This window comes from Saccopteryx leptura, chromosome 2 (genome assembly GCF_036850995.1).
Source record: "Saccopteryx leptura isolate mSacLep1 chromosome 2, mSacLep1_pri_phased_curated, whole genome shotgun sequence".
Classification (NCBI taxonomy): Eukaryota; Metazoa; Chordata; class Mammalia; order Chiroptera; family Emballonuridae; genus Saccopteryx; species Saccopteryx leptura.
In genome coordinates this window covers 299,914,083-299,941,717 of record NC_089504.1, presented here as the reverse complement: position 1 = coordinate 299,941,717, position 27,635 = coordinate 299,914,083, and the positions used below count along the sequence as shown (strand labels likewise).

General features: G+C 39.5%; 1 protein-coding gene across 1 annotated transcript; it reads right to left on the bottom strand.

The window, feature by feature from the left end:
* Nucleotides 1–834: 834 nt before the first annotated feature.
* Nucleotides 835–12,056, bottom strand: WNT16 (Wnt family member 16). The gene is made up of 4 exons (XM_066366146.1): nt 11,688–12,056; nt 11,256–11,497; nt 9,137–9,423; nt 835–2,703 (listed from the first exon to the last, which is right to left on the bottom strand). The coding sequence occupies exons 1-4, from the start codon at nt 11,780–11,782 to the stop codon at nt 2,239–2,241; spliced, it is 1,089 nt and encodes a 362-aa protein (XP_066222243.1). The 5' UTR covers nt 11,783–12,056; the 3' UTR covers nt 835–2,238.
* Between the last annotated feature and the right edge of the window lie 15,579 nt (nt 12,057–27,635).

The following is a 27,635-nucleotide window of genomic DNA, read 5'->3' as shown; positions in this document are numbered from 1 at the left end:
TATGTGTGAATTAGAGATTGCCCGATTCTCACAATTGGTTGGTAAAGTAGTTATGACAAGTTTTCTAGTTAATAGAAGAAGTTGATCACTAATGGGAACTACAGTCTTCATCTTTTTTTTTTTTTTAAGAGGACACATTTTCAATGCAGATAAAATAGATTAACTTTACAAAAAAAAAAGTATGCGTAACTGTTTATTTTTCATGTTATACTAATCAGTGGATGTTAAACCACTTTTTAAAATAAGTCCTATATTTGTTCACTTGTCATTTCTGAATCTCTTGTTCAATAAATAACAATTTTTAAACTTGTCACATTTAAATGTTCAGCCTTGATTTTAATATTAGACCTGGGACATTTTCCATGTGTTTGCTCTTTTTCACAAATTATTGTTCTCCCTTGGTAAATAAAATTTAAAAGAAATAGAAAGAGACCCAGAGGACAGGAAAAACAGTTCTTTAGCTTATTATATATATAAAGAATATTCTTTCTTTGTCATTCTGAACTTAGAAATATATTTTTTTCTATATAATACTGAAATATTTAACAATTCATAAAAAAAACCCTTAAGCATTTACATTAAAATACAACCTTAAATATAGCCCCGTAATTTTTACTGGGAATCTTGTAAAATAGGATGAATATACATGCATGAATACTAAAACAAGAAGGACCATTCAACATTCAGATGGGAAAGCAGCATTACATACAATGTAATAAATATTCAGGAAATCAAATCCACAAATTGATCATTATTCTGATTTAGATTCCTTTTTCCAGTTAAGACTTTTATACTATTTTGTATAACTTACTATAATAACTTTACAAGTGAAACATTAATTAAGAACAGAATTCAACTAATCTAACTGCTGAAATAACACGACCCTCAGTATTTTGCAGCATATTTTAATCTATAAAACCATCATGTTGGCAGGAAATGCACATCCATACACCTAACTTCTCAATTAACTTTTTTTTCAATGTGTAAAAAAAGTCAGAGTTGATAGTATGAAAAGAAACAGAAGCTAATATTATGTCTGAGATAATTTTATTGCCTTAGCTCTTGGGATTTGGCAATCAATGTCTTAAGTTTTAATATATATCATATAATTTAAATACTGTATTTACAAAATATAAAACTTTTTAAAGCAGATACTATACAAAATACTGTTTTTACACATATTTAACGGGTGCTTTTCCTTATAAAGTATGCGAGCCCTATACGTCTAGTATTCCCACATGTTTTCTGGATCCTTTCCTCGCACAGTAAATCAGAGCTGGGTTTTACTAGTGGAAACTGGTCTACAATTAGAGTATGAGGCAAAGATCAAGATTGCTATATACCTTACTGAGATATTTTTCTAGAACGTCTTCTGATTAAAAGCCACTTAAAATTCAAATTATACATTTTCCTTTTTTTTTTCTTTGCATTTTGACGCCTCCCTTTTGTCACTGAACATCTCTAGCAAACACATTTTGGGGAATATTATATCACTTGTAAAACTTCTTTTTTGAATTGCCTTTCTTTTGAAATGCATGAAAGGGTAAGCAAGCACCCACCACTTTGTAACTCTTCAATAGCTGTTTCTATGCACAAATATTTAGCATGATTCTTTTATTTAAAATACTGAAAGTGAGATTCCTGTGGACTGCTCCTTCTAAGAGGTGTCTTTTTAAAATGACTAATATTCACCCACCACAAATGAGTTTTATAGTCAAAGATCTTATCTTGAGGACAAACCAGGTCTTTCCACATGAATGTTCTTTCCTGTTATTTCTTTTTTTTTTTAATTTTTTTTTAAATTTTATTTATTCATTTTAGAGAGGAGAGACAGAGAGAGAGAAGGGGGAGAGGAGCTGGAAGCATCAACTCCCATATGTGCCTTGACCAGGCAAGCCCAGGGTTTCGAACCGGCGACCTCAGCATTTCCAGGTCGACGGTTTATCCACTGCGCCACCACAGGTCAGGCTTTCCTGTTATTTCTTGCTTAGGAGACAATTATCTTCCTTGTTTGTCAATATATATGTCCCAAATCACCAAATTATGAACCCAGACTCTTTAGATTTCCCACCCCTTCAATCCACATGCTCAGTGTGTGATTGGACATTGACCAGGTACAGGGAATTCTGAGAGGGGCAAGGATCTGGGGATTTTGAGGCAAGAGTGGACTTCACCAGCCCTGCACAGTGGCACTCCGCTGTTGTCACTGAGCAGCATGGCCAAAGCTGGATGGAGTGGTCACTTGCAAGTGTGGACATCAGTCATGCTTTCGCACCTCTTGCAGCGTACATAGCAGCACCAGATAAACTTGCACTCACACCTTTCCACGTGTCTGACCACGTGGGTGTTGTAGCCTCTGCCGCAGCAGAGGAGGTTGCAGCCATCAGCACCCTCCGACGTGCGGTTGCATTCTCTGCCTCGCGTCCCTGGGATCCCTAATTTCTTGTCCTCTACACAGTAATTGGGAGACTTATTGACATAGAGCAGATCCTCCTTGTGGATCGGAACTTTCTTCTGGTCTTTGTCTCTCCTGCGCATTTTTCTCTTTCCTTTGTCTGAGACTTGAACACTGTTTTCATATTTATCCTTCAACCAATGGCCAATCTTTTCGAAAGAAGACATGGTTTTCCAGCATGTTTTCACAGCACAGGAGCCGGAAACTCCGTGACAGCGGCAGTCCACTGACATCAACTTGGCGACGGCCTAAAACCAACAGTAACTGTCAAATGTCATCCGTGAAGTGCTCTACTCAGTAATATAAGCAAACTAACCTAGTAACTTAATACAACCAACTTAATAACTAATAACTTTCTGGGCTTGTTTCCTCCTGCATAAAATGATGGTTTTGAACATAAAAGATTTTTAGGATTGCTTAGGGTTGAAATGTTTGTCATTCTCTTGACCCTGTAGAGCCAACCTTTCCAAGTCAAATTTAAGGTAGCAGCCCAGGCAAATATTCTTATCAAAGATTATCTTCACTAACAAATGGAAGCTGCTTTTATTTTTGATCTTTTGTTTAATTTTGGGTGTAGAGGGATGTTCACCCATTTCTCCATGTTCCTAATACCATATCGCCTTGCTACGGAGCATGTGGTTCATGGACTAGCAATGCTGCTCTCACTGGTGAGAAATGCAGACTATCAGAATCAGAATATGTGTTTTAATATCTTCAGGTGACCTGTATGCACGTTAAAATTTGAGAAGCACTAATAGAGGTCATCCTCAACTCACATCATATATGGAAAAGTTTGTGGAACCTTACAAATAATCCATGCTCAAACCACTGAGATTGCAACTTAACTGGTGGAGGTGGGGTCCAGGCAATGGTGGTTCTACAAAGCTGCTCAGATGATTCTAATGGGCAACAAGGCATGAGATTGACTGCCTGAATTGAGACTTCTCAGGTCTGATCACTTTAAAGTCAATTACATCCCTGGTGATTGGGGGGCATGTCACCCCCTAGTCACAAACCACATGAGAAACCCTAACTGATCAACTTATGTTGGGCAAAAGAAGGGGATCAAGATGGTGATTTCCTGGAAAATCCTTCCGCTTTTCTGAAAGATTAATTCCAAACGTGTGTCTTATTTTTAATGGATCGGTAGCAGCATCCTACCATAGAAAGGGGATGCTAATATGTGATTTTTCATTTCTATGTGCTGAGTGTAGTTGATACAGACTGAGGAATTATGAAAGATGACATGTGTTTGTAAGAGCCCAGAGCCTGACACACACTGAGGGCTGAATGAATGAATGCCCCTTATCTCTGAAGAAGGTACAGTAAGACTGGTGATAACTGTCAAAGGGGCTAACAGTGTATAAAAAATATAGAAATTTTAAAAGTTTCAGGGCTCTAAATCTCTTACATACCAGGCTAGTCAGCACAGCTTCCTTCAGTCTCCAGAGGATGGCAGAACAGATTAATAAATCGTCGGGGCTAGCTGCAGACTTGATGCCTGTCAACATGCTGGGGAAAGTGAAAAACTGATCTATCCATTCAATAACTTGGAAATTGGATGTGTAATCTCACCAAAGAAAGGAAAAACCTTACAGCTTAAATCCCACTTACAGTTCTTATCAAAACTAAAATACAACAGGGCTTTATGTGATACTTTGCTATTTATTTTATACCAAACATGACATGGATATGTTTGTGGGATGTTACATTTCCTAACACATTAACCAAAGTTTCTGAACTATCTAATGAGACAGAACGTTTCAAACAATTTTTAATATTTCCAACTTGAATGAGAGCATATGGTATTGATTTTTGCAATATTGGATACTTCTTGCTGGTGTTTAAAATAATAAACAGAATAGCATTTAAACCCTGTTCTTTATAGACTACAATACACACACTTTTTGAATTCACAAAACTAAGAAACTAGTAGATATGTGTATTTCTTATTAACTCAGGCAGAAAAGGTATCTTTCAATGATATGAAAGCAATTTATAAAGTATGGCACACAAGCTTATTTGGTTAAATTTATGGCATTTGATATTCACAAAGCCTTCAATTAAAAATGTCTCCAGGTACATAAAAGTTCAAATTAATGCAATCTGCCTACTTCTGTTCCGATTGTAAGTGCCTGAAGAATATGAAAAAAAAAGGAGGGGTTAAATCAATGCTAGGTTATAAAAAAACAAATTCCCCAAAGAAAGCCAAATACCTAAGGTTGTATATTTGTGTGTTTAAAACTGATCAACGTTCCTTTTAGTCATCACCTATTGATTTAAAACTGACCTTGGCTTGGGCTCATGACGAAAGAGCTGACTTTTTCTTTTATTGACCGCTTCAAATGTCATGTATGATGCTGCCAATTTGCAAAGCATAGTGGACAGAATAGATACTCACCAAATACCTACTGAATAAATTAGTTCAGCTCACTTAAACAGTTTTAACTCATCCTCTATGAGTAATATGAATTGGGAAGAAGGAATAAAAGCCACACCTTCTTCTTAAAACAAGAGTCCCTGCTGGGAAGTCAATGTTATTGGAAGACCCTGATCCAATTTGTCAGCCCACAAGAGTGGGAGTTCATAACAATGACACACTACTTTACATGTTTAAAGATAGACTGATTTTCAAATTTAATGATATAACCTGCTGAATCTGTATCGAAATTTTTTTGGGGGGGCATTTTCCTGTCATTGAAAACTAACCTTGTTAAATATCTGGAGTTAACGATAACATTTCAGAGGTAATATTTTAAAGAACTTGTATTTGACTGCCTTTTAATTCTTCTGCCTTTTTGTCTTTAACAATAAGTATATAATAAAAGAAATCATGGTTTATTTTACATACACATTTCTTAGGATAGACAAACTTCAAGGAGAAGAACCCCAATAACATGACATATAATTTAAATGATTATATCTCCATAATACTCCAAGGAAGAAAGTTGGACAAATAGGGATTAAAATAAAGCAATATAATCACCATGACAAGAATTTGATGAAATGTAAAGTTCAAGGGCAGATGCATGCATGCACACCAACATTCTCTCTTGCACGCGTGCATAATTTCTCTATATGTAGAGCTTAGTGTTTCTCAGAGCACATTTTAATATATTATTTTACTTATTTAATTTTGATAAGAAGAACTGTAAGTAGTTAAAAACATGCTTATTATTCCAATTTTACAGAAAAATAACCAATGTGGCTACAATACTTGTCATACATAAAGACAGCTGGTGATACATGATATAAAATCATTATATCAAGCTGAATAATTTTAGAAGAGAGAAAAAGAAAGTGGAAAAGTATATTTAATAAAATTGCATGAACGCTTAAAAAATACATTCTGGAGATTTTCAATAAAGATTCTTAATTAATGTTAAATAGCTATTCTGAGCTGAGCTGATAGCACAGACATTTTGGGGGGAACAGGAAAAGTAAGAGAATGGTAACTGAATGAGTTGTGTGTGGTTATGAGAAAATTCCTTTCTCTACTCTAGTTGAGTTGTTAAGGTTTATAACGATATTAACAGAGGAATGTTTTGTTAACTATTGCAAACAGATGTGCGCATTTTGGTGGAATATTTTTAAACTATGGGGAGGGCAATCAAGAGGGGAATGTTGAATCTTCCGGGCTCCTCTGTGTTAAGTTTTGGGGTTTGATACATTTCTAATGAAATGAAATACAAACGACGCATCATTAATACTTACAGGTAAAAATAGAACCTGTTTGAGAAGTGGTCTAAACGCATGATTGGCCCCACAATTCTGACTCAGGTAACACCCAGGCAGTGACTGTTTTCCAGTAAACTGCTCCATCCAAACGTTACAGAAATGATCAAAATACTGTGCGAAACATTTTGTGATGAGCATTTCCTTTTGTCAACTATCAGATGATTTGTTTAAGTTTTTATAAAAACTGTGATGTAAGATTGAATGGGTATATATATAGAATTCCTATTCCACTGACACATTTTGTGCCTTTTAGTCCCAAAATATATTTGAATCTGCTGCAAAGCAAAGCACTTATGTGTTGTTCAAGTACTTATAAATATTCTTGAAGCAGGTCAATGAAAATTTGGGATTGGGCCCTTCCCACTTTTTTGAGTTAGTCATCATAAAACAAATTATGGGGTAGGGAAACTTTAAAGTTTATGAGGTAGACATGGGAAGAATGGAAATATTTTAAGCACACCAAAAGAAATACCCATAAATATTCCAAGTCACATTATTCCCAGAAGTTCTGCCCCTGGAAGACATCACATCATTCTGTTAGCCAATCACCATTCAGCAACATTATTCTTGGAGTCATAACTTTAGGAATGGTGTCAGAAACCAAGTGGGAATTTAAGGTCAGTGGTTAGAAAATCATCTATCCTGCTCACAGCACTACTAAGCGCCAGTACCCACATTTCTCTGAACGCTTTTCGACATTTGAAGTTTGGGATTTTGAGACTAAAAATCAACTCAATTGAATGCAGACCTTAAACTTGACTCAGAATATGCCTATTAAATTAAAATCCTATTTGCCAATATTGAAAATGGAGTTGATCATTCCTCTATTATTTAGATAATAACCTGGAAACCTGGTTAGTTTGTTTTTTCTGTGGCTGTGGTTTTTATTTTTTTGGCCACCAAAAGAAAGAAAAATACAAAACTGGTTTGAATTGTAATACTTCATGAGAAAAGACCAATAAAAACACCAATGTGGTAACCTCAAAATATCCAGGTAATACTTTTTTAGTATTTTAAATTTCCATCTAGACTAATGTGAAAAAAAAAATTTAGTAAAGAAAGTTGAAATTTGCACAAAATGTGCATAAAATTAAATAAAATTAATTATTTTTGCATAATTAGAAGAATAGCAAAAACCTAGGGAATGTGAGATTTTTTTCTTTTGCCAACAAACAATGGATTAAAACTGATGCTGAGCAGTTATGTTTTAAAATAAAATTAGAATATTAAAAATAGTTTAAGATCCAAGTTAATAGTTACAAAGGCAAATATTGCTAGTTAATTTTAAAATCATGCGAGATAAAATAAAACTAAATAGTTGCCTAATATTACTAATAAAATAAATTTTAGAAGCCTTTAGGACATTTCATAAGTTCAGTAATGACTTCACTCAAGAGAATCATAATATGAGTTTCTGAGTTTTGTTTCTTGGTTAAAATTGTTTAAATCTCTAACAAATTATTTAAAAGAATTAAAACTCCTTTATTTGATAGTATTTAATTTGAAACAAAAACTAAATGATCTATCTTTTTGAGATATCTATGCATAACTATAGTGTTATACAAGAGTTAAAAATTGTTAACAAAAATATAAAGAGTTTATATTGCTATTTACTATTTTTTGCAGTTCTAAATGAATATTCAAATTGAATTAAAATTTTAAACTGAAATTTGATGTATTATGGTGATATATTTATTGAGCTTTCTGGTTTTGTAGTTTAAAACAAAGTGGTTAAGTAAAGAAAACTAGCTGAAACTTACTATTCTGATTGGGTTCCATTTATTCACTTTCCAAAAATGTAAAACAAATGCAACATATATACTTTAAATATTTCTGAGAAATACTGAAAGTTGTTTTCATTTATTTCATGTCAGTTTGACAGATTGCAGTGACTACCTTCAGACCTTTACAGATTACTGGGTTTTTACAAAAATATAGGATACGTGTTGATAGTCTGTCCTGAGAAGATTATTATAAGACAGAAAATATACATTTATAAAAAAAAAGCTTTGGCTGTTTTAGGAAAGTCACTATAAATTACCAAGTAATTCAACTATCGTGTAGAACTTAAACTTTACTGTGTCAACATTCATTAAGGTAAATATATAAATTTTAATTAAGCTACAAGTTTATTTCATATTAAGAAAACTCAGTACAAAAAAGCCAGAATTCATAAGAGAAGTGAATTACAGGTGGTATTTCAGGTTTTCTTCCTGCAGAATCTTTAATATATCTATATTAGAATTATCGACACATTTGATAACATCTATCGATTCTTACATTGGTTTGTATTTACCAATTTTACAATGAATCTACGTCGCTTTGCAATAAAATAACCATTTCACTTAAACTTTGTTTTACAAAAATAGTAGTAAAATACTGAGTATTCCAAATGTATTAAAGAATGTTTCCTAGAGAAATTAAAGGCAAAACTGACAACATGTCTAGGAGCCATTGCCCACTAAAAAAATAGCTTAAAAAAATGAAGTTCAAATTTACGGAAATGAAATTTGAGCCAGTCCCATGGGAAATGCAGATACTATCATTCTTATCCAGGCTCTGTCACTAACCAGGTATAGGTGTGGAACCGAATAACCTAATAGGCATTTGTATACCTATTATTTTATAATTAACATTTCAGGTATATGAAGTATACAACCACAAACACATTTTATAACAAGAATAAACTCACATTGGATGGAGAACTTAACCTAAATCAATGTGGTCAGTATAGGCTTATGAAAGAAAAAAATACATATAAACTTGGAGTTTTACATATATCACAAACACACATATATAATAAATATACACATATAGACATATATATTTCTTAGACTGTGTGTGTGTGTTTTTTAAAACCATTTGGGCAAATTCATGCACAAGTGTCATCCTCATGTTGTTTACCTAAAAGTACTGGATTTCATTCCATTTTCTAATACATACCTGCCTTCCAGCTTCATTGTTATGAAGGTTCACTGCCGACAGCACTGTGCTTTCTTCTCCCGTGGTGTTTCTGATGGGGAAATCTAGGAAGATCCTGCTGAACCACATGCCGTACTGGACATCATCGGAACAGCCCCCCCAGTGCCAGCCTTCACTCGCTGAGCCACCACTCTGCAAGGTGGTGTCACAGGAACACTCGGTCATGTTGCCTGCGCTGCATGACCTGGTCACAGAATGCACCAGGCCCGCAGCCATGACGGCATAAATAAACGCTGTTTCCTTCGTGCCTAGAATCAAACATAAATCGCTAAATGAAAGAACCGTCCCGCTCTCTGTTTATGCTCGTAACAGAGCTTCCTACTTATCCTCTTGTCCAGGAGCAATTTTTCAATAGCTTACAACGGATGCTTTAATGAGTACCTATTTAGAAAATAAAAAGATGTCTTATTGTTCTAGTCTTTTTTAAAAAGCAGCAGTAACTTTAAGCATCCCTCTTGAGGAGTTTGTCATATATTGAATATTATTCTCATACCTAAAAATATCTAAAATATGACGTGTGTGTCAGTACCTAGCTCAAGGCTTAATAAACAATAAAATCTCAGTAAGTACCCATCGAATTTAAAATCTTTTGCGTGGGTACCATAAATGTTACACAATGCTCCGAAAGAGCCCAGATCAAGTAAATTTTAAAATGTGTTCTTACAAAACATGAGCTGAAAAATCTGGTGTGTTTTTTGTTGGGTGTCAGAAAGCAAAACAAAGTTAAACTGAGACCAAAGCAATTCTAGACAAATGGTACAATTTAGTTTCACATTTAATACTTTTTAAAAGGATATTGTGAAAAGCAATCCTGATATTAACATAAAACGGTTATATATTTTATATAGTACTAGGTCATCTTCTTACAGTCTTAAAGATAATTCAAATGAAATATAATTGAAATATCACCAGCAAAAAAAAAAAAAAAAAAAAAAAAAAAAGAATTGTTACGGGAAATTATTGAATACATATTTAGCACACCTGTAACAGTGAGCTAAAATATTTGAAAATCAAAGGCTCATTAAAGCATAAATTAAATGGACTAGAAGAGATGCTGCAGAGGGCTCTTTTTTCTTTTGAAGATGTTTAGATTGGAGCAGATACAATTTCAAGCCCGTTGTTCAATAAACCTTTTCAACAGCTGATGCCTCTGCCTTTCAGCAACTGTGAAGAACACTTTTTTTCCCCCCTTTTCCCCTGTAGGGGGTCAGGGCTCCTTCGGAAGGGCGTGCCGGCCACAACGCTGCAGGCCCAGGAGATGCTTTGGCGGCTGCGTGTGTAGGGACCGGGTGGGGAAGGGTCAAAGGGGGAAGGAGAGCGGAAATGAATGTGAAACAGAACGAATCTTTCAGCGCCCAGCTCCTACAATTCTTTGACTCTGCTGATAGTCCTGGCACAACCCGGCTTCCCAGTTCCTTCACCCTTCCCGAGTAACCACGCACGTGGAAGTGGAACTCTGTTCTTACGGCGGCTTCCCGCCCCTCGGGCGAGCGCAGAGGAGGGGGAGAGAGAAGGAGAAGAACTGAGGGTGAGCCACAGTGGTCGTGCTCGGCTTAGCCGCCCAATGGGTGGTCCGGGACAATCCTTTTTAAAAATCACCATTATTCCGTCTACCCGGTGCTCCGAGGAGCCAACCAACGTGGGGCTTCGCTGCAATTAGCCACTTGTCCAGGGTTCGGTGCGCAGCGGAGCTGCTTAAATCAAAGCAGATGCGGCGGCAGCATTCCCTGCTACAGACATCATGTTTCTCCAGCTGGTCACCTACGCAGGGGGGCGCTACGGGTCCGAGGGGTCGGGGGGTGGAGTGTCAAAGTTTTTCCCCAACACCAGCCGAGCACAGGGGGACGGAGGAAGAACCACAGCTCCAAGCGCCCGGCTCCAGACCTGGGGAGTCACCCCCTCCAGGATCGCACCTGCACCCGGGGTCTAGCTTCCGTCGCTCCCAATTCCCGTCCACGATAGGGCCTCTTTTATGATTTACTGTGAGACGGAACCACGCAAACACTATTTATTTTGTTTACAGGAATTGGAGGAGTGTCGCCCTCCGTCCCGCGCCAGCCCCGAGGGTCCCGGGACTCACCGCTGCTCAGCTCGTAGCCAAAGAGGGGGCCGGCGCTCGGCGAGGCGACGGCAGCGACCTGGCAGTTCCATCTCTCGTGCCGGAACTGGCTTCTGCACTCCTGAATGCCCAGCCGCGCGCCCTCTCGGATGCTGGGCAGCAGGTAGGGTTTCCTCTTGCACAGCTCCTTCTGGCGGCTGTTCAGCGGCAAGTTGGCGCAGCCCAGTTTCTCGGGAACCCCAAAGGAGGCGATGCCCAACCACCTGTAAGGCACGGCCGCCCCCAACGTACGTCGCTCGCCTGCTCTCCTCTCGAATTCCAGATGTTTCCCCAAAATTAGGTCAGCCGCCCTAGGGTCCCCGCCCCTACTCCCCCTCCTTAGCTGAAAGTTCCCTGAGCCTGGGGACCCCGTTTGCCACACACTCCGAGCATCCCCGCTGCCCCCATACTCACATCCAGTTTCCTTGCGCTCCGCAGGGGAACAGCACCAGCAGGGCTGCCCACAGCGCGCACAGGCGGGACAGTCCCAGGAGCGCCGCTCTGTTCATGGCCCCCGCATGGATTCCCCCAGCCCCAGACGCTCCTCTTCTGCCCTCCCCGCCCAGGGGCCTGCCAGGCCAGAGGTCAGTTCCCCAGCACCAAGTTGTCCCTCGCCCCCTTCCTCCCTGCAAACAACATAAAAAGAAGGCCAGCAAGTGGCAGAGGCTCTCAGCAGCCTTCCCTCGCTAGCAGGGAGCAGTGCGAAGAGGTGGAAAAAAGAGCTTGAGGCGCTCCTCCGCGCTCAGCTGGAGACGTGCTGGAGATGCGGGAGCGCCCCTCGCATTCCAAGGTGAGAAACTTCTGTTGATGTAGTTCTGTCTCCATCGCCCCCGGCCTCTCCTCCCACCTTCTCCCCCCCTGGCCGCGCTTGGAGCCTGATTGGCTCAGCCGCCGCTCCGCACTCATCATCCCCAGACTTCAGGCTCCCATTGGCTGAGAACGGGCTCCGCAGGGGGCGCTCGGGTCCACAGCTCCCTGAGGGCGCATCCAGACCCCCGTGTGCTCGTGACCTTTCCTCCAGTCACAGTCCCCAGAGCGGGTCTATGCGGGACAGTAATGAACGCAACCCGAAGAGTGGTAAGGGCACTTCCCTCTTAGCAACCCCGGGTGGAGGCGTGGGTGGAACGGGAGATGTGTGAGTTCCACCCACCCCACTTGCATTTGGATTAATTACCCTCTGGGTGGAGTGGCTGGAAAATCTCACTGTCCCCGTTTCTTTCCTCTCCATCACCTCACAGTAGAGTTAATTTTTTTGAGTCAGAGTTGGTACCAAACAAGTTGACTTTTCAACACCCTGCTGGAGGTCGCAATGTGTCAGGAAGCCTTAGGGACGGCTGAAATTCTCAGACTGGAGCGCGTCGTCATCGGTGCCAGCGTTCGTTTTGAGCGAAAGGGAAGGTTTCAGCCCAGCGTCTCACCTACCATATTGAAATCGTGGCGTGATTTCCTTTTCTCGGTTTCTCTTTACAATCTGCACCCCTGAAAGTACAGGCAGAAGATGGAGCGCAGAGGAAGAATGTAAATGAGAGCTGTCTGGAGAGTTCCAGAATGGGGGGGGGGGGTATGTCCTTATTCTTCTCTCCAGTCCATATTGTGGCTCTCATGGAGACTTGGTCAGGGCTACAACTGATGGCAGAATTTTAGAATATACTTATTAAACACCTACCGAGTGGCCAGCACTGTGGGAAATTATGAACACAAGATCCCTCCCCTCAGTACACAAGCCAGCCATGGAGAAGAGTCTAAAACAAAATAATTTGAGATTCTCACTAAAGGAGAGTATGGAATCCAACCAGGTATACGTTGAAGAGTTGGGAAGCAGACCATTTTGGTGCTTGGCAGTCAGGAAAGCTAGTTAGCCAGTGTCCTGCAGTCTCGTGGAGAACTGTGAGTGGCACATGCTTAGCTGTGGTGTCAGAAAGCCCTGCCTGCCTAGACAGTGACAGGAAGTGTTTCTGAGAGGCATTACTTGCACCTCAGAGAACTTAGGAAATGTTTATAAATTCTCAGGTGGACAGACCAGCTTAGCAGGTGCCAAAATCCAGACTTGCTCAAATAAAAGATCTTATTTGCTTTATCCTCAAATAAAGGACTCAATTTGCTGCATCTCTCCTGTATCATCCCAGAGCAATGAAAGCTCACTGAAATTTCCATCCTGTCCCATTCATTCCTTTATTCAACAAATACTTATTGAGTGAACACCATGTACTAGTAAACCTAAGGTGACCAATCATCCTCCTTTAGGGAGGACAGTTCTTCTTTTGTAAGTTTCATCCTCCCCTGAAAAGTGTCCTTCTACACGTCCTCCTTTTTGATATTGAAAGACTAATCTGTAAATGTTCGTAGTCCATCAATGCAGAGTCGATCCATTGCGTGTGATGTGACGTATTTGTATGTACTTGTATCTAAATGAGTACTTTTTTCTTACATTTTGGAATGAGGGAATAAAAGTAAACCACAATCCTTGACAAACAAATGGGTCACTGTTGCCTGAGGGCACAGGTGACAGGTGAGCAAACAAACAAGCAAAACTGACGCACATGAAGAGCGTTGACCCTTAGTATCTTTTTCAAAAACATTTTCTGAATTTTGTAAAACAAAACAACTCCATCAATTATTGGATTATTATCAGTTTCAATAAATTAATGTATTTGTATCTAAATGAGTACTTTTTTCTTACAATTATTATTAAAAATTAATAGGCATGTAAGCATAATTACAATATAAAATATTACAAATGTTTTTATTATGCATTTATCATATTATAGTGTATTATTGTTGTGATAAATAAAATGTTTCTTTTATTTATGATATTGTTTAATTTATTTTTGTCCTCCTTTTCATTGTAAAAAAGTTGGTCACCTTAGTAAACCACACTGTAATTTTTAGAGAGTCAAGTTGATGATGGAGTGTCGTTACTGTTCCAAAAGTATTTTTACGGGTGGCTTGTGGCCTCCCTGCAACTCAGAGCCGTCATCCAAGCCCACTTCATTCTGTGACTTTCTCCAGAAGGGATCCTGGAGCATTTTTTCTTGTACCTCTGCCACCGGCCCCAGTACATGAGATTCTGGTTTGAACACGATTCATTTATTGAGTGAATTAACATGATGAGGAACATTCTCAGCAGATAGCTAAGTGGCTTAGATGACAAAACTAGAGAGTGACTGCTTTTTTAAGGGACTGGAGGAGGGAGAAAGAAGAAATCTCAAGACTGGAAGAATGGAGAACATTAACACTCTAGGCTGATTTTAGTGGTTAGATGCTTAAAGGAAGTTGTGTTTTTCCACTAAAAAAATGTACATATTGAGCCTCTATTTTGAGTTAAAAAGTAGGGGATAACACTGAGCTAGATGATAGTGCAGTTCACAACCTGGTGACCAGACAGTAAGTGAGAGGCAGTTGCAATCCAGTATGATAAATGGGGGAAGTACAGTGTGCCATGAACCACACAGGAGGATTGCTTAGTCTAGTTCAAGGGTGAGGGCTACCTGAATGCCTTCATTATTGCACTAGGGATCCAGCACTGTCCAGGCAGGCATTCAGGAAAAGCACGTAGAGGAGAGCTCAGAGTATTTCATTCTCACAGACTAAGGACCCTGGGTCAACCATCTTCAAATTCAAGACACAAGTATAGGACCTGAGAGGTGCTGTATCTCTTTTGTATAATCTGAGGCCTCTGGGGTCATGCTGATCACACATCTAAAGCAAAGAAGACTTGTTGCCAGGAGTTGATCCAGCTGAAGAAGTAGGCATTTCATTCAATGAACCGACATTGGAGTACTTATTTTATGCCAGGCACTGTGAACTTTCATGCACCAAGACCAATTTATGTGCCCCTGTATTGTCATTTTTACTTTTCACCTCTGTCCCTCTCTCCTCTCTTCCCTTTCTCTCTCTCTTCCTCTCTTTCTCTTTCTCTCCCTATAACATTTAAATCCCCCACTTTTGATACTCATATTATAGATAAGGAAATGAATTTGGAGCGATCAAGAAACTTGTTCAAGGTCACTCAGCTAGTAAGTAACATACTCAAAAAACCAATTTTATTTTAGAGGTCTTATTCTGTCCAACATAGCATAAGGCTGTATAGCCTTTTTTTTTTTTTTCTGGTCAGATTCCTGGCCCTCAGGATCTGAATTTATCTTTGGCATCCCCTGGCTCTTTGCTTCATAGTTCACCGATATCTCCACCGGAGTTCTGTTCCCTAAAGATAAACCAAGAGCCTCTAATTATGACTTAAAAAGTGGGGAATAACAATGAGCAAAGTGGTCGTGGGGTTCACAGCCTGAGTGGGTCTCCTGAGGGGGTCTCTCTGAGGCATGGGGTGGTCTGCATGTATGCCCGATCCTCATCCCTTTGCTGTCTGGTTTCTGTGGGCTGGGAGACCAGTGAAAAGAGCACTGGCCCAAATAGGTGGCACTTCAATTCAACTTTGAGCCAAGTTTCCTCACCTGAGCTTTCTTTCAGATCTGAGTCTCTTACTGGAGTTCCTATAGGACTGGAGAGAAAGAAGTGATTCTGCGTGTTAGTGCGTGGGGAGGGCTGCATTTGCTAGTAGATTTGCGCTGCTCAGGAGAGGAAACCCTAGGCATTGACATGACCTTGTCTATCTCAGGGAGGGACCCAGTTCTCAGGGTGGCACGGATTAGAGTTTTTGGTCCCCATCAGGGCATCTACAGTTCTACTTTTGTTTTTAGATTTCAATTAAAATGAATTTTTTTCCAGTTGCAGAAATCTTTTTAAATGGTTGGACTTTAAAATATGTTATAATATTGTCAGGACATATGAAATTTTATTTTGAGGAAAAGAGAAAATGTTGTGTTACAGATAGTTTATCTATCCTGGAATATGAAAGTGAGGTGCTCTATCATCTTCTAATTGATCTTCCTTAATATAAAGAGGTTCCTTTACACTATTATCAATGAGAGTTATACTCTTTATTTCGAGTTGAGAAATAACTCAACTTATCCAAACACATACACGACTACACATTTCAAGTTGTTAACTTCTTTAGCAGCAAGCAGGAGACTCATTTTCTATTTATTGTTATTGATTTTGCCATTTGGAAAGAGGAAAAACTATTAACTGGCCAACAGAATATTACCTGGTGTTTACTGTGTTATGCAAGCTTTCTAAGCTTCAGGTGCCCATATCTATAAAATACTGCAGAGATCATACTATTCACTGTTCATAAGCGGGAGCTGGCAGTACAGCATCTTGATGAATCCTTGATCATCTCTGCTAAGAAAAGCCCCGTGTGACTTGACGTTTGTGCAGGTTACAGTAACATCTGTAGCCTCTCAATCCCACAAAGAGGACATGTACTTGAATTTGTGTTTCTAGCAGGGGTAAGGTGTTATGAGCGATATTCTAGAAAAGGATAATTAGGAGGGGGGAGAGCCAGATTTCAAGCATATTTATTTCACTCAAAGGAGCTCTCAAGGGGCTGAACCTGTGACGGTAGTCACCTCTGATGAACTGGGCTTAGTGAACCTGGTAAGTAGCTGCCTGGCCATAAATCATGTAGATTGTTAATTGTAGAGCCCAGAGGAGACTGTTCCTTCTTGAAGTTTTCTCTCAGTCCCTGGGAAACTCAGCAAAAAGTCCGCCTGCACAGATATGCCTTGGCCTTGGCCTCTGGCAGTCCATCAGAGGACGAGGCTGTTGTAAGAATTTCTGCTGCAGATCACAGAGACTTATGTGCTGGAAACTGATACCAGAAGCAGCCCAGCTGGTCTTAACTCCCATGATAGAACAGAAGACCAGAGGTGACTTTTTACATAACTTGGGTCCCCATCCATTCTATTTTAAATTCCACCTGGATGCTACCAGTGTGGGACAGAAGACAGGCTTGTGGCTACTGGCTCTCAGGCGGGGGCAGAGAATGGCATTCTGGATGTCCTGCTATTCTTTGGTGGCTGGGAAAGCCCATCAGAATGACAGTCTTGGAGCAACAGAGGAGAAACAAGTGATAGAAAGAGCAGGGGTTGGAAACGGATGTTGGCTTGCTTTTTTTTTCTTTAATTTTTTAATTTATTGTGGGATGCTGGCCTGTTTTTAAAATTTCCACAACAAGAAGTGTGAAATTGTGTTGTTTACTTGTCCTGGAAATTAAGGTCAGAGCTGTCTCATAAAGCGCTAATCAAAAGTGGCTTATCTCTAATGGCATGATTCAGATTATGCAATCTTTTTGGAATGAGGGAATAAAGGTAAACCACAATCCTTGACAAACAATTGGGTCACTGTTGCCTGAGGGCACAGGTAAGCAAACAGGTAGAACTGATGCACAGGAAGAGCGTTGACCCTTAGTATCTTTTTCAAAAACATTTTCTGAATTTTGTAAAACAAAACAACTCCATCAATTAACGAATTATTATCAGTTTCAATAAATTATTAAGGAAACAACTTCAAACATCTAGCATTTACATTTTTAGCGTATCATTTATGGAGTGATCACTGGGCTGTCTATAGTGGAAAAAGTTTCTCTTTTTTACCTTTTTTTTTCTTTTGTGGCAGACAGAGAGAGAGAGTAAGAGGAAGGGACAGATAGGGACAGGCAGACAGAAAGGGAGAGAGATGAGAAACATCAATTCTTCATTGTGGTTCCTCAGTTGTTTATTGATTGATTTTTCATATGTGCTTTGGCCGGGGGGGCTACAGCTGAGTGACCCCTTGCTCTAGCCAGCAACCTTGGGTTCAAGCTGGTGAGCAAATTTTTGCTCAAGCTAGATGAGCCTGCACTCAAGCTGGCGACCTCGGGGTCTTGAACCTGGGTCTTCCACGTCCCAGTCCGACGCTCTATCCACTGCACCACCGCCTGGTCAGGCAGTTTTGTCTCTTTAAAAAAATTTTTTTTTAACAAAAATTGCACAGTCTGAACTTTTGAAGGAGAAAATTTTGAGAGAAAAGTCATTTATAAAGAATTGGTTGTGTCCCACTTAGTCTAACTCTTGGTCTGCATAATTAGACTTTATTGTTGTGATTATAATAAAGGTCCTTCTGCCAATAAAATACCCTCAATCAGCAAATGCTAAAACTGCCTTTATATTCAGGGTTGCTGTTCGTATTGGCTACTGTCCTCATTCTGGGTGGATGGTATGTCGAAGTGGAGTTTGTTAAGTCTGGCCAGGCAACAAATACCAGCTCATATTCACTCATGTCTCAGTCATCACACGGCAGTGAATCACATTTACACTTGACCTTAATCCTTTCACTTTCTTGACTGAAATCTTCAATGATTTCTTTATTTTCTCATGCCAATTAGGTTATAAATCATCAATTAGATTCTAAACACCTTCAAATCAAGGAGTGTGGGTAATTCTTTGGCGACACGTCCCTCTCGGTGTCTATAGCAAGACTGCCTGTGTAGTAGGCATTCAATAATGATTGTGTGGTTGTTGTTTTAACAGACAAAGAATCTCCCCTAAGAGTGGAATCAGTGAAGCATTGAGAGCTGTCAGCATTGACATAATCCACTAATTTGCCACTTTTCAGTTGGAAAGTCGCCATGACTTGTACCTAGTACATTGCTTGAGAATGTGCCACATGATTTGCACAAGTTTCGAGGGTACCACCAGATGGCTACGCCTAGCGTTCACAGCTCCGGTTTCTGCTAGTGTTACAATCAGTAAACAAGCTGATCCTCTTAAGTCTTTCTGACAGACCTGTCACTGTGCCATGTGCTTCTTTCAGGTGAGTTTGTTGAGCAGGGCTAATAACTCAGACTCTCACTGGAGTTCCCTCCAGAGAACGCTTTTATTTGAGCAAGCAAGGGCTCAGAGCCCAGGAGATTTACGAGGGTTCAGAGACATAAACACAAACTGCATAATAGGTGTGAGGTGTGTTCCCACCGCAGCCTTCTCACCTTCTGTTAATGATTATGAGAACGGAGGCATCAATACAAAAACAGCCAACTGGAGGGCTCTCAAGTTCGCAATCTGATGAAGACTTCTGGTGCCAGACCAACTTTCGGGGTTGTCACAAGGCTTCGTGAGGCAGCTTCCAAAATGGGCTGAAACCACAATATTGATATACTGGGCCACATGCCAGACAGAGCCTGAGTCCAGCTGACTTGGTAAAAGATTCCAGTTGCTACTTTAGCACCAGCGTATTGTCTGGAATCCCCAGGGTGCACTCATGAAACCAGCACCAGACAAATGCAGCGGAGCCACTTTTTAAGGCTGTTTTGGGGAGAGAACTTAATATTTGCCTTGTAGATTAACTGAGTTATGGCAGGCTTCGGCTGGAGGGAGTTTTCCTTCAGGAACTGATTTGGCCTTCAGCGTATCTTAATTTTATAGTAATTGTTGGCAGTCCAGGGTGGGGTTCAACACTGGAATCTTACCCTTCGTACTCCACCCCCCTCCCTGCCCCAAGGGTCCTGAGGAATAAAGCATACACAGAGAGAACTGAACTGGTTTGGGCAAAGAATCAGCTTTATTAAGTGTAAGGCTTCCCAGTAGAGCTGAATTATGCAAAGTGAACTTTCATATTCCTCCTCCCTGAATGGAAGACAGTGAGGCTGATCCAATAGATCGACCCAGTCTCAGGCTGAAAAGCTGGACCTCAGAGAAGAGGGTAGGATTGGGCAACCGGAAGTGGAAAGGAGAGCTTACTCTATTTCAGGAGGTCCAGATCTATGAAGAGGGAAGTTGGAGACATTTTTCTTTTGAAGTTCCCACTGGTGACAGGGACTAAAGGACTGGCCACTCTTTCTCCCTAGGGGGGAAATAACCAACAAGGTAGGGAATAGGGTCTAAATTTCCTCACTATAAAAGAAAGAAATGAGAGTACAGAAGTTTAGAAGGATAGTCTCACTTCCTTGGGCAGAGAGGGGAAGTTAATCCATCAGTCCTGCCAATGAAGTGCAGTAAGCCCTCAAGATAGGTGGGCAAGCAGATTAAGAACTTTCATGGATGATATAGGCAAAATAAGTATGAGACAAATGCTATGGACCATATTCTGAGAAAGGAGGCTATGCAGTGATAATTAGCATTAGTGTAGGAAGTAGTCAGGGGACAATGCCAATCACCATTGTGTGCTTGGAAGCCATGATAAGACGACCTCAATGGTACAGATTAACCCAGAGCAATGGTTTCATCAAAAATTAGTGTCCCTAAATAATGTCCTCCTCTACTTTTTAAACTGTAAGACACATTATTTGGTTTATTTTTCTGCTTGTGGTTTCCTTCGGTAAGATTAAAATGAATTCACGGTCCCTCACACATTGTCCTCTCAGGCAAGTGGCCCAGAAACATGGTGGGTGGCCTAGAGTAATCATTATGAGGTTAGAGAGGTACATGAGGATAAAGTATAAAATAGATAATCAGGGGGAGACTTAAAATCAGTGGGAAAAATTTGAGAAATGGATTACAGTATTAATATATATGTTTATAAAAACACTGAAGAAACACTTTGATTCATTTTGAATGCACAATTATTTGTAGGTAGATTGCATACATTTTCAGACTAGACAAAACATGTTATAACTGCTGGTGATTGCATAAAAAGAAATATGCTATATCTTTTTCAGGATATTTTAAGTCATTTGATAACATTTATGATGGAGGGTTATTTTTGTTAATTGCTTGCTTTAAGGTGTGTCTTGACTTGGAATTCAAAAAAAAAAAAGGAGTTGAAAGTCACACACATATTTCACAGCTGGAGAAAACAGGACGGCTTGGGGAGATGAAGGTTCATGCCGCATGCTTGATCTTTTTGGCTTAGTTTTATGCAGTAGCCCACAGCAAATCATGGACTCTTTCAGGGCCTCTTTTCCTTGTATTTAAATTGTACCCATCAGTAACCTAATCAAAGGAGCACAGCAGTGGATCAATGGAACTTTGCAAAACCACTTTAAAAGAAAAGGTTCCTCTACTAAGATTCTCACAATACCATAAGTTTGAAAAAATCATATGTGAAGTAATTAAACAATTTTATTGTCTTGTAACAAAAAGCTGGAGTTTCCCACCTACCCACTTGCCATTTATCTCTCCCCAGAAGTAATAACTTCCAGCTCTTTTCACCAAATTCTTTTGGTATTTTGCTCCAACTTATTAAGTATCATACTTATACTGTTACTTCTTCATTTTTAAAGTTTTTAGATATTATACTTGACTTTCAACTGTGGAAAACTCATTTTGCTCTGCCCCCTGCATACCTCTGCTGTTGTACCCTCTGTATTCCTGACGTAGAGACTGCAAAACTGGGCTTAGAGCTGTAGTCAGTTTTTATATGATTATGACACACATTGTTACTCATCCTAAGCTAAATAGTCTGCTATGATTAATTTCCTTTTTCTCACCTGCATTTTTTTTCTCTATTTGCCTGATTTCTATGTGTTTCTCATTAGTTCAACCCCAAACCTCAAGAATTTCCTGAATCTCAGAAGAATCAGAAGTGCCATCAAGTTCATCTTTTGACATCTCCCGGTGTCCCCTGACCTGTTCCAGTCCATCTGGTGCCTCAGTGTCCTTTGCCATCTGCTTCACCATCATCCCAGAGGTCACATTTTCCTTGTGTCTGTATAGAGACCTCAGTTTCTGAAGCTGATATATTTCCCATTTTTGGTTTAGTCCTCTGTTCTAGTGTAGCATATTGATTCCTAGAAAGAGTATATATAAATAATTTTTTGAGAATTTTTCTATCTTAAAATAGTTTTATCTTATTTTAGTATTTTGGCTAGGTATTAAATTCTAGGTTAGGAGTAAACTTTCTCTTAGAATTCTACAAACATTTCTCTCCATTGTTTTCTAGTTTCCATTGGTACTATTAAAACTTCTGAATATCTAGTGCTCTAATTTCAGATCTTTTCTTTATTAATTAATTATTTTTTTTGTATTTTTCTGAAGTGAGAAGCGGGAGGCAGACAGACAGATTCCTGCATGTGCCTGACCGGGATCCACCCGGCATGCCTACTAGGGGGCGATGCTCTGTCCATTTGGACAGTTGCTCCATTGCAACAAGAGCCATTCTAGTGCCTGAGGCAGAGGCCATGGAGCCATCCTTAGCACCCAGGCCAACATTGCTCCAATGGAGGTTTGGCTGCAGGAAGGGAAGGAAGAGATAGCAAGGAAGGAGAGGGGAAGGGTGAGGAAGCAGATGGTTGCTTCTCCTGTGTGCCCTGGCTGGGAATCGAACTCGGGACTTCCACATACCAGGCCAACGCTCTACCGCAGAACCAACTGGCCAGGGCCTTTATTAATTAATTTTTTTTCTGATATATCTTAGAATCTGCTCTCTCTCCATAATGTTTGGAAATTTCAAGATGATGTGCATAGAATATGGGTATATTTTTATCAGTTGGTTTAGATACTCAGCAGGCCATCTCAATATGAAAACTCAGGTTTTTACTTGTAGAAAAAAACATTACATTTTCAAAATATTTCTTTGATGATTTTCTCTCCTCTATTTTCTTTTTTTTTCTAGAACTTCTATTTTATAACTTTTGTATCAACTTTCTGATTCTGTAAGTTTTGCTATTATTCTGTCATATTATATCTTCCCCCCCATTTTTGTTTTTCTCAATTATGTCTTTATTAGTTTCTATGTTTTTATTTCTGCTAGTGTGCATGTGTCTGTGTGTGTATGAATTCCATAAGTACTTTTCTTAATGTTCTCTGCACATTCCTTTGTAAAATTAAGTAATATCTTTCTGTAATTTTAGTAATAAAGATAAATCACTTATCATTTTGAATAAATGTGTTAGTCTTCTGTTACTGCAATAAAAATTGTCAACTTTTAGTAGCTTAAAATAACAAACATTATGTTCTGAAGGTTAGAAGTCTACAATCATTCAATAGGATCAGGTTTTTTCTAGACTCTCTAGGGAAACATCAGTTACCTTGCCATTCCCAGCTTCTAGAGGCTGCCAGCATTCCTTGGCTAGTGGTTGCTTTCTTCACATCACTCTGACCTCTGCTTCTATTGTCAGATTTCCTTCATTGACTGTGACCCTCTTGCCACTCTCTTACAAAGACCCTTGTGATTACATTGGAATCTTATGGATAGCCTAGGAAAATATCTCCATCAGAAGATCCTTATTCATAGCTGCAAAATCCCTTTTGTTCTCTAATGTAACATATTTATAGGTTCTGAGAATTAGGACATGGTGGTGGGTTGAATGATGGTCCCCCAAAAGATATGTCTACATGTCTACTCCCTAATACCCAGAATCTGTGAATGTGACCTTATTTGTATTTTTCTGAATTTTCTGAATATATATATTATAAAAATATATAATGTAATTAAATAAAAATTACATAAGATGTAATTAAATAAAAAAATTACATAAAAAATTTATAGGAGATCATCCTGGATTATCTAAGTGGGTCCTAAACCAATAAGAGTCATGAGAGATAGAAAAGAAGATGCAGCTGTGGAGAAGAAGGAGAAGGCTTGTGAAAACGGAGTCAGACATTAGAGAAATGCTATCAGGAACTTTGGGAGCCACCAGAAGCTGGAAGAGGCAAGGATGAATTATTTCCTCGAGCCTCCAGGGGGCGTGCTGCTTTACTGACACCTTTTTTCAGATGTTTGACCTCCGTAACTGTGCAAGAACATGTCTTGTGTGAGGCAACCCTATTTGTGCTACTTTGTTATGATAGCCCTGGAAAACCAAAATAGATGTGGACATATTTGGGGGCCACTGTCAAACACAGTTTTTCGTGATTTTTTTTTTTAACTTCCTTTCCCTGGCTTCTTCCTCTGTCTGTCATTTTAGAAGCTTGCCTCAGATGTCTGGTCATTCTTGGTTGTTGCTCATGACTATGAGTGGAGTATTGAAAAACCAACTAGAAGCTCTGAACGTGTGGGTAGGACTGACTGACTTTGGGTTTTATTTTAGGGTGATTTCAATGGGTCATTTTATTGGCTAACCTTAAACATCAGTGTATTTACGTTTTGTCTCTTAAGCTGATGAGGTTCTCCAGAGAAGAATATTTCAGTCTCCTGTTTTAATAACATCAGCTAGTGTTCTTCAGTCTAGTAGAGGGATTTAGAGTTTTTAACATTCACTGTCTAAATATAATTCTTATTTATTTATTGTTTTAAAGTATGGCCAGCCTTGTACTGAAAAACTAATATAGCATCACTGCCATAACTGCATGACTTAAAGGGTTAATTTTGACCTAGAGAACACTTCAATCTGAATAACAGACAACTTTTATTACTGGGTAATGTGAGATAAACAATTAGCAAGTGAGTTACAGTCATTAGGTTTATTTCCCAAACAAGAAAACTCATGATTCTGAAGACTAAGCTAAAAAAAGGATTAGTCCTTTTCAAAAGGCTGTTCCAAAATAATAAAATTAGTCAGTGTGTAATAAAACATTTTTCTCTTGTGCCTACAATTATCTGCTCCTTGATTGAGAGCATCTTTGTCAGCAAAGCAGTTACTTAATGGCAAGGAAGCCAAACACATCTGGATAACTGAAAATTTTAGTTTTCAACTACAGACTCTGACCCTTTGTTGCCTGTTTGTGGCATAGCCTCTAAAATTGACTTGATGCATTTGTGGATCAATTCTAGACCATCTGGCTAACTCATGATCATGACATCAGATCACATCTGCCACCATTTTTTAGGTTTTTCTAAACTTTTCTTTCTTTCTCCCATTCATTCCTCTTGTTCCCATCCCTTCCCTTTCCTTCTTCTTCTCATGTTCTATTGCTTCCTCCTTCTTCTTTCCTTTTGTTCTTTCTTTCTCATGACTTGATGGACAAAACTACAACACTGACTCCCCTTCCCGATTGGTATTGCAGTGCCCTCCACCTTCTCCAGAGCTGATGGTGATGGCATCTTAAGGATTGGTGGGTGGTTTCAGTGTTTGAATCCTGTTCTCCCAGGAAAACATGCCAGTGGTCCTCTCTCAGTACAGCCCCCAAAATAAACAGGCGAAGGAGAACCCGCTCTGTTTGGGAACAGTGATGCTTTTTATTTGTATGAAAAAGACAGAAGGGGAGAAGAGTTTGTACTTTACCCTCAGGCCACTAAACTACCTTATCTCTCTGGAAGCCAGAGACAATAACCACGTCTACTCAGATTTTTAAAATTCTTTAAAAACCATGCAAATGGAATGTCACCAGGCGTTCTTTAACCCTCTGAGTATTCAGGGACAGTTCCTGTCTCAGAAGTTTGATGAACATATGCTCTCTAGTAAACGATCAGACATAGTTTGTTTGGAGGCTACAGAAGGAGAGGATTATTTTCAGACACTTGATTGAATAATGCCTTTTCTTTCTGCAAAATGCACCTTCATGGAGCCATGAGATTGGATAAAACTTTTAAGACACTCAGCCTAACACAGCAGCCAAATCAATCCTGGCAGTCCTGGAGGTTGGCATCGCAGCCAGATTGCACTTATATTCAAATCCTCAAGCAATAAAGGCGAATACAAACTTTTTATTTCTATCAACAGTTAAGCCAATGACTGATTGTGGTGCTTTAATGGTGCTCCACTTTAATGGTGCTTTACATCCTTGGCAGCTCTTGAAGTGGCCTGTTTTAGATACAGTGGGCTCCTGCTTAAAAGTATAGTGCAATAAAGCACAATTATTTGCTGCTTTGGCAAATGGAAGGATAGTGGGGACAGGAATGCCCTCTTTATTAGGTCTTTTGACTAAACTGAATGGATAAAATGCAAGACAATGGTTAATGCGAGCAGCTTAATCAGGTCATCTCTAAAGCCTTCACGTACCCAGGTGAGTAATTCCAATGTCTTTAGCAACTCTTCAGAGACTACATTCCAAGTTCATTGCTCAGCCCTTAGAGGTGAACTTGGCATGTAAATCAGTCTTGGTGGCCCGTTGGCAGCCAGTGTCAGGCTCACCTTTCTCACAGAGGAATCTTCTGTGCAACTGGGTTCCCCTCAAAACTGTGTCTGTCCCTTTATTTACTCAGTGCATTGAATTTAGCCAGCTGTCGGGAGAAAAATAATGTGATTAAATCTATTCATATTGCAAATGTGTAATAATCTCACCTTCCAAGGGTATTAGCACCTTTGGACACCCTGGAGGTTAATGTAAGGATTGCACTAATTGAGAGGATTTCAAACAGAAGAATCTAGTGAAACAAAGAATTGTGGACACAGTGGGGGCCATCTGGTAACAAAACAAGGAAACTTTCCTTTTGCTCTAAGTTTCAGATGCAACGTTGTGCAAAAAGTAAGAGTATCTTTCTCGTGATTTGTCGTCACTCCTCTTAATACTTCCCATGTTCACATTTAAAAGGCATATTATAAAATACTTGTTGCAAAATCAAATTGTTAAAAAATATACCTGCCATCTTGTTTTAAGAAAAAAATATGCAGGGAAATCTTCTCATTAATCCATTGTTGCAAATTATGGAATTGGTGAGTAAAAAAGATGTGAATACCTATTTGAAACTCACCAGAAACAGATGTCTCCCTATCTATGCTTTTCAGTAAAAATGTGATCATTCTACCCATAGTGTTTTCAATTCCATAATTAAATTCAGTTGCATTGTTAATGTACTGTTGACATTAACTTGTATCTCATATACACAAGACTGGGAATACACATCTGTTAACTTGAAACAGCTGTTAGCAAAATTACTACAATATGGTCAATACTTCTTTTAACCATTATGTCTTTCCATTTAAACATGATTTGCATCTGTAAGTACCTATTATACATAAAATTAAAGGAAGATTTATGATATAATGATGAATTTTGAGGGTACATTAATATCACATTTGCAGATAGTATGGAGAAAAAAGAAAGTTAAAGGAATATTTCTAAAGATCTGAGACTGTGCCTCACTGGTATGCATGCTTAAAAGATAGGGCCTGTGTGGGCATCTTTTCCTGCTCTCTAGGGTCTGGTTAATAGACAACTCTAGATGGGGCCATGAGCACAGTTTCTGCCTTGTTTCCTCTGTTCTGGGGAGTGGCAGAGCCTTCGGGATGTTATGTGATGCTCCCCATGTTTTCCAAACAATCCATTTCTGGGTGGCTGATGCCTAAGATTTCACAGCTAAAATGTCTTACTTTGTCCTTTCTTAAAATGTCAGTATGTCAGTATCTGTGTGAGGCTTTAAATTGTAAGTTCTGATGATTCATTTAGACCTGGCTATGACCTCATTGGACCTTTCCAGCTTTGACAAGGGCAGGGCAGAAAGAGCAGCAGCCCCTGCTGCGATGTGCAATGAGTGTGGTTCAGGGGAGAGGAGGCCTGGAAGGCAGTAGACTTGCATGTGCTTCAAGGCTTTGGGCCAGGCACCCGGTGCTAGCAGCTCCCCAGCACCCACATACCTCCCCAGGGGCCTGGCAGGCAGCCCCACACAAGGCTCACACCTCCCCCCACTTCCTCTGTTGTACACATTTCAGTCTTTGGGGCACAAGGA

Coding starts and splice junctions, on each gene's coding strand:
- WNT16 (XM_066366146.1), bottom strand. CDS start 11,782: ATGAACAGAGCGGCGCTCCTGGGACTGTCCCGCCTGTGCGCGCTGTGG. Junction 11,498..11,687: donor GGAGCGCAAGGAAACTGGAT/GTGAGTATGGGG, acceptor CGTGCCTTACAG/GTGGTTGGGCATCGCCTCCT. Junction 9,424..11,255: donor TGGCTACGAGCTGAGCAGCG/GTGAGTCCCGGG, acceptor GTTTGATTCTAG/GCACGAAGGAAACAGCGTTT.